The 12,894-nt window shown below is 42.9% G+C and overlaps 1 protein-coding gene and 1 long non-coding RNA gene across 2 annotated transcripts in view; one reads left to right on the top strand and one right to left on the bottom strand.

The window, feature by feature from the left end:
- Window positions 1-12,894, top strand: part of LOC310701312 — a 37,515-nt gene that overhangs the window by 21,553 nt on the left and 3,068 nt on the right. The window contains exon 3 of the long non-coding RNA XR_014522999.1: window positions 1,623-1,734. This is a non-coding gene — a long non-coding RNA (uncharacterized lncRNA). The remainder of the gene's footprint in view (window positions 1-1,622; window positions 1,735-12,894) is intronic.
- The window catches only part of GLI2 (GLI family zinc finger 2), a 191,562-nt gene continuing 181,251 nt past the window's right edge, over window positions 2,584-12,894 (bottom strand). The window contains exons 12-14 of the mRNA XM_083488595.1: window positions 12,198-12,479; window positions 8,596-8,932; window positions 2,584-7,264 (exon numbers count right to left, since the gene is read on the bottom strand). Of these exons, the coding sequence (XP_083344721.1) occupies window positions 4,896-7,264; window positions 8,596-8,932; window positions 12,198-12,479 (2,988 nt within the window). The 3' untranslated portion in view covers window positions 2,584-4,895. The remainder of the gene's footprint in view (window positions 7,265-8,595; window positions 8,933-12,197; window positions 12,480-12,894) is intronic.

Below are 12,894 nucleotides of genomic sequence, written 5' to 3'. Positions count from 1 at the left end.
ATAGATAGATAGATAGATATGCATGCTGTAATTGAAATATCACCCTTCTTATTTGCATTGATTTTCTGGGTGCTGGTGGTGGAAGGTAAGCAGTGCACTTTGCAGAAGAGGGTTGCTGCTCAGTAGTAGGGCACATGCTCTTCTTGCAGAATGCCCCAGGCTCAGTCCCTGGCATCTGCAGCTGCAGCTGCAAAAGTCCTTTATCTGCAAGCCACTGCAACTTTCAAAATGCTTCCACAGCATCTACCCAGAAGGCAAAACAAGGGACTGGAAGAGAGGGTCTGTAAACAGGGGGAGTTGATGTGCCTTGCAGATGCAGTCCAAGGAGACAAGATCAACCCCAAGTTTAAGAGCTTAACTTTGGTCTTGTTTGTTTTATCTTACATTTACAGCCACGTATTTAAAGTGGCAGTTTGCAGGTTTACATGAAACATAAATCTTGGAGAGAGAAATTACCATTACAGGGACAGGTTTGTTTTGTTAGGCCATTTTACTCACACGTTAAATAGCTGTCAGCAAGAGGCCTTGGTTGGTCATAAATTGCCATCCCAATAATACAGACTGCTCTGTTGATTTATAATACAGCTTGTCTTCCAAATGGATCCAACAGTCCCTAAAGAACAAAAGCACTCCTGGTAGAAGATTGAGACCATTCAGGGGGGCACTGGAATGGATAGAGCGTGACAATGTCCCACTTTTAGGACAGTGGCTAGTGTTTTTGGCTAATGTGTTGTCCTGATTTTAGGTTTCAAATGAGAACCAGTAAATGAATGAGAAAGAATAACTTTAATACAAAGCAGAGATTCTTGTGTGGATGTTGGCTTATCAACTTTCAATTTCTGGTAATGGTACATCCTGCAAGCCTTAACATCCTGGCAACATGCTTTGCAAGGATGTCTCTAAACTCTTCTATCATTGCACCGTGGGCTACATGTCAAATCTAAAATCTGAGATGGCAGTTCCTCTTTGGGGAGGAGCCTTAGCTCAGTAGTAGAGCATCTTCTTTGCATGAAGAAGGTATCGAGTGAAATCCTTGGTACTTCCAATTAAACTTATCAGTTAACCTCTGCTAGAAACTCTGGAGAGCTGCTGCCAATCAGGAGAGGCAAAGGACACAGGACAAGATTGTGGACCAATGATCTCACTCAGTAATAGGCAGCTTTGTATGCTCCTCAACTACCTCCTCTCCCATGCCTTGTGGTTGCTTTGGTTGCTAACTTGTTGAACTAGCTTGGTATTAGCAGTGCTCCCACCAATGGAGAGACAAGCAAGACTAGAGGCCTGGGCAGCCAAGTCCAGTGTCCTCCTGCTGCTTCTGTCCAGATGAGTAGTAAAATGCCTGCTGCCTAGGTCATTTGTTTTTGCTGACATCAAAAGGAACAAAGAAGAGCTGTGCATACACCATAATTCCACATTCATATTATGCAGATACAGAATTTGCTACTCTCAGGATGACAAGAGGCACAGGAGAAAAGGACTCCTGAACCTTTTAATAGTTTTGTAGAAGGCCATTTTTTTTTTGCAACTACAGCTTGTCAAGCAGCAGTAAGATATTCTGCACCTGCTGAAATCCCCAGTGCAGCTGATCTTTCTTTCCCTTTCTTTGCATCTGGTCACTCCAGAAACAGGATGAATAATTCACCCTTCCCGAGGACCGAAAAATGGCTACAAACTTCCTGAGATCAAGGAGCAGGTTTTCATCTACGTTTGAACTGTGTGCCGTCTGAATCCAAGGTAATGGACAGAACCTTTAAAATTGTACAGATTTTAACCAAATGTGTATAGTGAAAGTATATGAGAGGGATCACTTCTGGTGGTGTAGCCACTCTGAGAAACTGGTTTTTGCAGGTTTAAAAAAACCAGGAGTCTGTTCCAGCAAGGAGCAACAATAGTCGGACAAAAGAAATATGCATGGGAAGTATGGTATGCAAAGCTGTTTGTTTGCTATTCATTTGGACATCTCTTAAGAGAGTGTAATCAAATTTTGCATTGTGGTTCCTGAGCAGGTTTTCATCAATGTTTGGATATAGTTGGGTGCCATTTTGAATCAAGATGGAGGACAGAACCTTCCTAAACTGCATTGGTGTTTTTTTTTTAAATTTCTTAGAATTCCCAAGCAACACTGAGGATGAAGCTGCTAGTGCCAAACCATTTGCACCATTTATAGAGGTTGCAAGCATACCGTATATTAGCCCATTTAAGGGATACAGCTGTGGCACCCTTTCTTAACTGAGCAGCCATTCATTCATCAGGGAACAGGGAGTACAGTTTTCCTTGCATTGGCTGTAGCCTCTGATGGTCAGGATTTGGCCCAGAAGAATCAAGGCCATGATCTCACACCTTATGCCAATTTCTCCAAGAGTCCACTCATTAGTAAGCTGTAGCTAATCACAGCCCCCTGCTCTGCAAATATGTTTGTCATATTCACACTTTACATTTTTAGGTGTACAACTTTAACATCTTGCCTATGCACTTAACTCTATAGTGTATGAAGTGGCCCATCAAGGAATCTGCACTGTGCTTTAAGCAAGGCTTCTGCTGTGACTGCAGCCTGGATAGGAAAAAAGTAACAACAAATGGAAATTATGAAAAAAATTACTTTTTTAATGTACAAAAACATTTATATACAGTTACAGCATGTGACTGCAATCCTTATGATGTAGAAAACAGCTAAAAAGGTCCTGAAGGTATAAAGACAGAACAATTCAGCTACAGTACTCTTATTAATATACAGAATATATATACAAAGCCAGTATTGTTGTTATAATACTAATACAGTAAAGGCAGGAAGACCACTTTGTAAAGCTGAAGAAAGCAACGACTAAGTGGGTGACTCCCCCACCCCCATGTATCCATGGAAGATGGCAGCTTGCCACCAGGCAAAGTTCTGATCCATTAATTCAAGGGGCATCTGAAATGGACTTGGCCCACTAACACTCTTGATTATTGTAATTCCACGAAAAGTTCAATGATCATGATTCACACAACCAAGCCATTCTGCAACCCTTTTATAATTATCCCTTGAAGGTCGTGCCCTGTGAGGAGGCTCACCAGTCTTGATTAGGCCAACAGGTTACACTGCAGTTTGAAATAAAGGATGAACATCAAATTCACTTGATCGAAGTTCATTCACCATTTTTGATTACATTCTGGTTTCACAGTTAGATAGGCAATGACGGAACACATGATACTGCAAAACCCAGAAAATCCTGTGGATTTTATTCTCTGCCTTCCCCCCAAGGTCTTGTATTTAGCCTTTGCGAATGAGAAAATAATCAAGAATGCAATTTTGAAATCTTTCACTAATTTCAGTGGGACTTCATGCCTAATTCTCATCTTAATTTTTTTGATGTGATTAAAGTCACGACCAAAGTGATCTTTTCCTGACATTTTGACATGCTGATTCTGCTCCTGTACGATTAGATTTAGCATTTAGGATGTATGGAAATTCCACTATAATAAGGGGGAAGGGTAACCAATGCAAAACTGATGTGAAAATCTACTCCTTGAAAACTCTGCCATGCCAAAAACTTGTAAGGATAACTGTGCTCCTTTTCAGTGGCACCATATACCAGACATGGAGAGACTAGTGAATGGAGGGCAAACACCTTCTGCCTATAACATAATCAAAAAGTACCCCAAAGTGATAAATGTGGCTCTGATGTGGCCATCCCCTTTGTGCTTTCAATTTCAATGTTTAGAAAGTGATTCACAGTCATTAATTACCATTTTGTGTTATGCACGGCAGGGAACTTTATCCTACTAGCGTAGAAATGATTTTAAATTAGTGGCGTTTTCAAACCTCCACTAAATTATCTGTGATATAAACCAACTTGTTTGCTTTTTAATCAGAGGGTAATTTTTACAATTCCACACTGGGCATCCATCTTTCACATCTCCTCCCCATCAATGTGTCCCTCTCAAATGTCTTATTATAGACTGCAGTGCCTTACATTAATGCATCTTTATTTTATATATGCTTTAAGATACACTTTAGTTGACGTTAATGGACAAGAGATGCCTTGACGACTCAGCAACTAACGCACAGTAAGGCACTTTGCTGCAAAACTGTTCAGGAGCTGATGCTTCTTGGCTAAGCTGCAAGCTACAAAGAGCTATATTGGCTGCATAAACAATGCTGTGTATGTGTGCATTCACACATGCATGTGTGTGTATGCTTGCACCATCTGGTCACAAAGCAAAGCGTTAAGCATACACAGTATGGCTTTTGGGTTTGGGTCAAAACTGCACCCATCCATTTGTGACTGAAGTGGGCAAGAAACCGCCTTTTTGCAGTGATAATAAAGGGGAAACCAAAAGGAGATGGCAAAACAGGTGCAGTTTCAAAGCAGAGCTTCATATGAAACAATGCTTTTCAGTATTTTTGCCCATAACTCTCTAGTGTTCCACATCTGGACAAGTCCCATCTTTTTTCCTGTAGCTGAAGGGTTGAGAAACTACTGAAGCAATCCTAATAGATGCCTGCTCAGAAGTAAGCTGAGCTGAGTGTGGCTTGCTACATTGGATTGCAACCTATGAGACTTTCAGCCTACTACAAGGGAAAATAGTGGAAGTGATGGTCAGATTTTTAAAAAAATGATGCCAAATGTGCCATTGTTTTACAAAGATGGACACTTTAGATAAATGTTTTTGAAAAAACAAGCACAAAAATAATGGAAGAGGTGCACCCTTTCAGTACTTCTTTTATGAGGTTTATACATGTTTGTACAAAGACATTTTTCCTGTGTTTGGAATCCCTTTAATGTATTTAATACTTGTAAAAAAAAAGAAAGGTCTACTCTATGGAAACCTGTTTTTTATTTTTTTAAAAAAGAATCATAAAATTGCTTAGCATGTAATCTCTTGGATACTTCTAGACAGTTATGCTTTAAGCGTTAAGACATCATGTTCAGAAATTTACTTTCTTCTGCTAGGGTTGTCAACATAGAGCTCATGTCCCCTATTGCCATATTACTAATTCCAGCTGGTATGGATGGCAGTGTCAGAGAGTTCCGGGGAGTTGTAAGGCGGGAAGAGTTCTGGGAGAGATTCTGTAGGATGCTAGGGCTCAGGGTCCCTGACATCAGACTTGAATGGTCCCCATCGTCCATGATGGCATCAAAATCTATCTGAGGAGGCTCCAGAACCTGTGAGTCCACAGTGCTTGATACTTGATTAGCCCCAGGAGATGGCATTGTGGCTGGCTTGATGTTCAATGCACACTGCTGTTGTCTTACACTACAGTCTGCATGGGTATTAAAATTCCCATTTTGTTCATACATATGTATTTGGCCATAATAGTGCATCAAATGGTTTCCCCCCATGCTGTTATTGTATTGCTGTGGCTGCGATGATGCTACACCAGTTGTTCTCTTGGGAGTGAACTCTACCCTTTCCTGCCCTGGGCTCACATCATTGGCTGGGTGAGATATTCTCATGTAGCCCAAGTGTTGCATAGCACACGTCCCTCGGTGCCTGTTTGCTGGACTGGGATTAGGTGGAGGATGAGGCTGAACTAGACCAGAAGGGAAGTTCTGTGCAACGGTACCTATCATATCCTGTTGTGGCTCAAAGTCTTGCTGACTGGAGGTCATTAATGCAGAAGGTTGATGGAAGACCTCCTGTGTCATGGGAAAGTTCATATGATTTGGCTGAGACGAAAAGCCCTGCTGATGTCCTGGTTCCTGTGTGACCTGACTGTGCATTATGCATTCTCTGCTACTGTCAACCATTGAAGTGGGATCAGCCATAATATCTATCTGCTGAGGATGAGCGTGGGATGCAGGCTTCAATATCATGTTGTTACAGGGAGGAGAAAGCTGGTTGAGGTCACCCCCCATTGTGTTTGGGCTCAGCATTTGATGAACCTGATGGTACGCTTCATGTGAGTTCAAATCTGGATTGTTACTGGGTCCCGGATTCACCTGTTGCTGCCTTAAGTGCATGCAGTTTAACCTTTGTCCATCTATGCTTGTGTTTTTCTGCACAAACTGTTGCAGGTTTCCATTCATGTTGTTTTGACCCACCTGCATCTGCTGATGGCTAAAGTTCTGATACTGGCCAAAATTGTGCTTTTGATGAACCACAGCTAAGTTACGTGGAGGGAACTGCTGCTTTGCTTGAGCAGAGGATGTGTCCACCGTACCTGAGCTGACTTCATTCCACTGGACAGGCATGTTGTTCTTGCTCAAGTCAGAATCTGCTCCAAAGTTCATGTGACACTCACTCATCACTGGAGCTGCATGATTCATACCCACATCTGGAGCAGCCACCCTGCTGAGTTGGCTTCCCAGGTTGCTGTGTTGCACTTTTGCATTCACTTGGAAGTTCTGCATTTCATTGCCATAGCCTGTGGAAGAGTTGTCTGCGGCCATGACACCGTTTTGCGATTTGATGTATTGCACTACGTCATCAGGTAGCACAATGTCATCATCTCCCACGGAGCCATCGGCCTCGCCAGACATCGCTTCCATGGCAACGTTCTCGGTGATACTGGGAGGCCGTGGGGAATAGATGTGCCTGGCGAGGCTTCCGTCAGAACGTGCAAAGTTTGGAAGGCCGAAGTTCCTTCTGTCTGCAGGAGGGTGGAGTGGGTTCATACTGTTGGTGCTGTTGAAACGATGGACTCTAGGGAGGGAAACTGGCTCTCCAGCAGGTCTCCTCACTGGATCACTTGCACGTCTTGCATTGTTGCCAGGCCCATCGTGAGCAAATCCCAGGGACGCACCATACCCATAAGCGTTGCTGTCACTGCAACGCCGTGGCCCAGGAGGAAGGCGAAAAGAAGGCAGAGCAGGCTCTGGCCCATCCAGAAGGGAAATTTTATTCCTCAGGGTCATCCTTTCCATGTTAGGCAGGGGGGTAGGTGGAGGGCCCCCTGTGGCAGCAGCGTACTTGGCTTTCAGCCTGTAGTGCTGCACCGGTGTGAGGTTCAGAAGACCTGGGATTCCGCTGCACGGGCTGGCGTCACTCGATCTGCGAGAGGCATCCGTGGAAATGGGGTCGTAGGAGTCAGCAGAGCTTGTGTTGTTTGGCCGGGTTCCAAACTGTGACGCTTCGCTGGAACGGCGGCTGGAGAAGTAAGGGGATATCCCTGATGACCTGCGGCTGACGCTGTAGGCAGAGCTGATGGTGCTGGTTGAGCTGTCGCGACGTTCTGCTAGTTGGTTCAGCATTGTGACCTCGTTGATGGACAGGTCTGTTATCCTTGGGTTAGGCAGCGCTGCAGAAGAACCACCACCACCCATGTTGTCCAGTAGACAGCCTGGTGAAGAGTGGTAGAGAAAAGAGGCTTGTTATTCAGTGATCATAGTGGAGAGGGCAACTTGGTTGCTAGTACTTTGTTACTTGAACTCATCTTACCTCCCCGTTTCCCCATATTACCAAGCATCTACCACGTGCAACATATTCAGGCTGTTATCAGGGTTGCTTACCATGTGCTGGGGACAGCAAATAGTATTGAAAACATCTGAAGATGGTGTGACAGAGCCACTGTTGCCCATTGCTGTACACACACATATCCTTTGCTTGGCTTCCAAGTTTGGTCAAATAGGTTTTCCAGGTTTTTGAAGTGCTAGCAAATCGGTTTGATCTGTGATAATGCACATAGGATGGCTCTGTCATATCAGCTTTAGCTCTTGGAAAGGGGGTGGGGAGGGAAACAACAGTCTCTCCCCAGCAAAAGGAAATGTAGATTGCAAAGGAGAACAGGGACCTGGGCATCGAAAAGCAATACAGTGACTATTGCAGAGTCACACATTAAATTACCACCGAAACAGCTATGAGAGAATGTCTTAGGGCTATACTGTGTCAGAATGAAAAATATGATGGGCACAGCTTCCTTTAAACAAGTACCATCAATCAGCTATGAAGAATGATTTCAAAGATTTACAAAGAGGAGTCACTTCCTACCCAGAGATGATTATAATGCAGTGCTATTCAACTGGACCTCCCACGTCCAGTCTTTCCTATTGACTTAGCATACTCCTGGGACTCCACACTTACCGAGTTTGTAAATATACGCCACAAAAATGTAACAATGCCATTTTCATGGTGAAAGAAACAGTTCCTCATAGATCATTTAGATTTCCCCTCTGAGCCCAGGGTACTCTAGGAGAAAAAACTGAGAGCGAGAGGAAGGAAATTTGCCTGGGAAGGCAAGAGCCTTCTTGTAGTATAGTAGTGTCAGGTTCAGCAGCAGTTTCTCAGGGAGACAAGGAAGTGCATACAACCACCTTGCAATATGATATCTGAGTTGGAGAGTTCAGGAAACTAATGAAAGTCTGTTTGCATATTCTATGTTTGGGTTTGGATCCCAGCTCAACCCTTGTATTTGTTTTAAAGTGGGGAGGGAGAAAGTGCAGGGGATTATAATGGCAGGTCCTTGAAACACTAGCAAGGTAAGCTGTGAGATCATAGAATTATAGAGTTGGAAGGGACCCTAAGGATCATCTAGTCCAACCCCCTGCAATGCAGGAATATGCATCTGTCCCATACAGGGATCGAACCTGCAACTTGGCGTTATCAGCACCGTGCTCTAACCAACTCAGCTGAGTTAATGCTTATGGACAGATCTCAAACAGTGGCCAGACTTACCGTTGCCTGGGATGGGAGGCAGCTTGGTATTTCTGACTTGTGGGGCCGGATTCACCCACGAGCAAGAATCCTTCACTGTCCTGAGTTTCTCTTTCTTGAGCTGCTCAAGGCGTTGCATGGTTGTCATTTGTTTCCTCAGCTGCAGACTGACGGTTGAATTGCCAGATGAGACCGTTGAGTCTACAACAGGAGTGCCATCCTCCAACGCGGTCAGGTCCCCCAGACTTCCCCCACTGTGCATGTTCATTTCGACTCCACTGTCATTGTTGTTGGTGCTCCCAAGTGGTGATGGTTCACTGCTGCATGAGGATTGGCCACCAGGACTGGACTGATACATCTTAGAGAAAACAAAGAAAGAGGAGGAGGTTGGTATCAATGTGATGGTTCTTCCCCAGTATCAGTTTTGCTTTGCTAACATCTATTACGGCTGCACCAAATTTTCTCATTTCACAGTTCACATCCACTAAACTAGCAGGATCAAGGCAAGGCAAGCAAATTACTGGAAAAAATGCATAAGCTTCTGAAAACTTCTGTTGTTCCACCACCCTTTCCTTCCTGTGGTTACTCCTCCTTCTCTGCACCATTGTAGCATTCTCTTCCTTTTCACCCCTGCCTTCTGCCATAGTCTGCCCACATCGTTACTCCAATTAGCCATGGTGACCAGCATGGTTTTGTTTAGAGGTGTCCATGACATCATCACATCAGATGTGATCTTGCAATGTTGCTGGCAAAAACCACAAGATCTAAACCTATTGGATTAGATCACAGCAAAGGGAAGAAATATTTATTTTAAAATATTTATATGGTGCTTTTGGGGGGCAGAACTCATCCAAAGCAGCTTCTGATGATAATGATAATACAGTGGTGCCTCGGGTTAACTACTTAATTCGTTCTGGAGGTCCGTTCTTAACCTGAAACTGTTCTTAACCTGAAGCACCACTTTAGCTAATGGGGCTTCCCACTGCTGCCACAGCACGATTTCTGTTCTCATCCTGAAGCAAAGTTCTTAACCCAAGGTACTATTTCTGGGTTAACGGAGTCTGTAACCTGAAGCGTATGTAACCCGAGGTACCACTGTAATAATGAATCAGTATTACAGGAAGAAAGATAAAAGACCTTCATAACTTCTATAATGTAATATTCGTCTCCCTCCAGTGAGACAAAATTACTCAAATACGAATAAGAAAAATAGTGTTGAAATGAACATCAAAAAGTACTTAAAAATAAGAGGCACTTGGGGGGATTTATGAAAACAAACCTTTTAAAAGGCAAACTTGTACAACTTAATCCTGCATTTAATTTATTTTTTAAAGAGCATAATTTCATTGTGAAAATTTGTTTTATTTTTGTTGTTGCTTAGGCTCCCCACGACTGAAGGGATTGGGACTGGTTATTTTAGCTGGGTAACCTGTTTTCACCACTTGGCCTATACAAAGGGCTTTGTGGATTGGCATATACTTAAAATGTGTATTATTCATTCCAGTGTCTTTTGTATTGTATTTATTTATACAACTAGTACTACAAAATGGGATGCTCATGGTAATGTTTAACTTAGCAATCATCAGTTTTGAAGCAGTTGTAGAACTTTTTAGTGTCTATCTTGCATCACTGGAATTTTGTACATTAAAAGAATTAAAAGCCATACCAAGCAGTCACCCCAGCCCCAGGCTTCAATCAAACTTAACTAAACCAGGTCTGTTTTCTGTGTAAACAAATCCTCATTAGGTGATAAAGCCAATGTGTTCATTATTGCCCACAAGTGTGATGGCACTGTAGTGTGGACAAAGGTTTTCCATAAGATAAGTGATTAAGCTAATTTTTATGCCTTTTTCAAGCAAGGGTATGTAAACATCAGGGAGCTAAAAGCCCTGTGGGTGGATTTTCTTTTCTGTTAACTTGGAAGAACTGTATGTGCTCATTCAAGAAACTTAAGCTCTTGATGCTTTTCTGAGATAAACCTGGAACATTAGAAGATCTTCCCCGCTCCACAAACTCTATAGTGTGCCTGTTTGTCTGCAGCAGAATCAAGCCCAAAAAGCTTCAGGCACAGTGCATGACTCGTGGTTCAAAGGACCCTTACATGCTTGTCCGACAGTCTTTATAGACAGATAAGGGCATGATTTGCAGGCTTAGGTTTGGTAAATGTTTTTTTTTTATTAGGAGGTATATTTCACATTAAGTAATTTATTTGCAATAAAGGTTAAATGTTTTCTGCTGGCTCAAAGAAAAGGCTCTTTGCTGTCCAGGCTATGGAATGATGATTTACGATTGCTGATCCTAGATGGCTGTAGAGCTGGAATACCAGATGACACTTGGTTTAAAGGTTTCCTTCTTTTTCACAACATCTCAGTTCTACAAAATACAGCAGGGTGAGTGGGTGGACCGTTCTTTCCATTGCCCACCTAAGAACAATAGATTTGCTGTGAAAAGAGAAGGTCACAGGGCTCCTTAGAGCCCCACATTTACTAGAGAAGTGGTGAGATGCTACCCAGGAGATATTGGCAATGCCATCTGTAGCAAAGTAAACTCAAACAGGCACAACAGAATAGGACTGTCATCATGCATTAAATCTATGACCTGTAATGCCACAGCAGTACACTAGAACAGCTATGTTTGCAACACAGGCTAATGGTGCGACACAAGTCTTATTTAATAATTGCTGCCACTGCTTGGAATATTAAATGGATCAGCTTTGTCTTGTGCCTTGATAAATTTGGCTCCAGCCTGCGCTTTATCCTAACCCTGCCCCCTCAACTGAAAGCAAGCCATAAAAAGGAGTAATTAGTGAAATGCCAGTATGGAAAGGATGAAGTAGAAAGAAATATGGACCATGGCTATTTCACCTACACATTCTACTTTGGCACCTGGAAAGATATGCACATTTTATGTCTTTTGTACAGAGACTATGACAAAGACAGTGTATTTGCTCACCTTAGTACCGACTGTCCTTGTGAAGTAGAGTAGAGAAAGTTAAGAGAGGAGAAAGAACAGGTTGTTAGAACACAGACAGCACAAAAGGAAAGGGCCAAGGTTACGGATGGAGCAATGGAGAGAACCAAAAAAATAATGGCAGATTAGCAACATCCACGACACAGGTAAATGAACGTTTGGCCTCTTAAAATACAATACGTAGACATGGTTAATTATTATTTCTATTGCATCATCAGTGTGCACAGCACTTTACAGAGTGCAAGAGGTCATATCACAAGGATGTTTTGGGCATGGTATATTTTGCTTGAATGCAAGGTATTGAGAGTGCCGTCTATTAAGAGCAAGCTCTGATTTATGGAAAAAGGACGCATAGACAAATCTTGAATGAATTCTGATGTCAAAAGTTTAAACCCAGCTGGAGAGAGTGTGTGAGAGAATGCTTTTCTAAATGCTTACAGCAGTTAATGCCTTCATTAACATTGCAACATTGCTGCAACCCTTTGGAATATTTCACATAGAGAAGAAAATATGCATAGGATCGTAGGTGGGCCTTAGTGAAATCTGAGCTGGGAGATTTGAAAAGATGATGGTAGGGAAAATTGGGCAACTTCATTTGCCACTTGGCACATTAAATGACATCACCAGCAATTCAAAGCAAGTGCATCTCTTACCACAGAGTTTTCAGTCTTTATTGTTTTGACTTGTAAGCAGTCCTCCATGCCTCTGGTGGTGCTGTTTGCCTCAGCCCGCTCGTCTGAAGCCTTTCCGCTCTGCTTGGCACTTGCTTCATTGTCGCTATTTTCCTTCAGTGCAGGCGGTCTCAGGTGAACGTCATTGCGTTGTTTCTTGGTGACATGGGCCTCTGGCCCGTGCACAGTCTTCACGTGTTTCCTGAGGGAACTGGGGTCTGTGTATCTCTTTGTGCAGCCCGGAATTTTACAGACGTAGGGTTTCTGCCAATGGGAACACATCTAAAGTTAGACACCTGAAGCAGACAGAAATATACGAGACACAGTTCAATGACAATTTTGCTTGAATGACAACGTTGGTGTGAATTTGGAGCGGACATGGGAGCGGCTTGAATGTGCCGTTTCTCAATAGGCAGTGTTTTTGCAAGCACTGATCCAACATACAGCAAATTCTGTGATTGCTGTGTGCAGATCTCCCTCTGACAGACTAGTTTCATTGGTTTGCGCTTAGTCATGGTTAAAGCAGGTCACCAAAATCAATAATGAACTCAGTTTTGAGTGACCAACTTACTAAGTTCCATTAACCTCATTGGGGCTAGTTTTAGCATTACTTAGTCTGGATCTGAAAAAATCAATTGAAATGCAGTTGTGCCGAAAAACTTTTCTCATACCCCAGATG

This window comes from Podarcis liolepis (assembly GCF_965112155.1).
Source record: "Podarcis liolepis genome assembly, chromosome: 1".
Taxonomy (NCBI): Eukaryota; Metazoa; Chordata; class Lepidosauria; order Squamata; family Lacertidae; genus Podarcis; species Podarcis liolepis.
The sequence above is the reverse complement of the archived record's forward strand: the minus strand, read 5'-3'. Positions and strand labels throughout refer to the sequence as shown.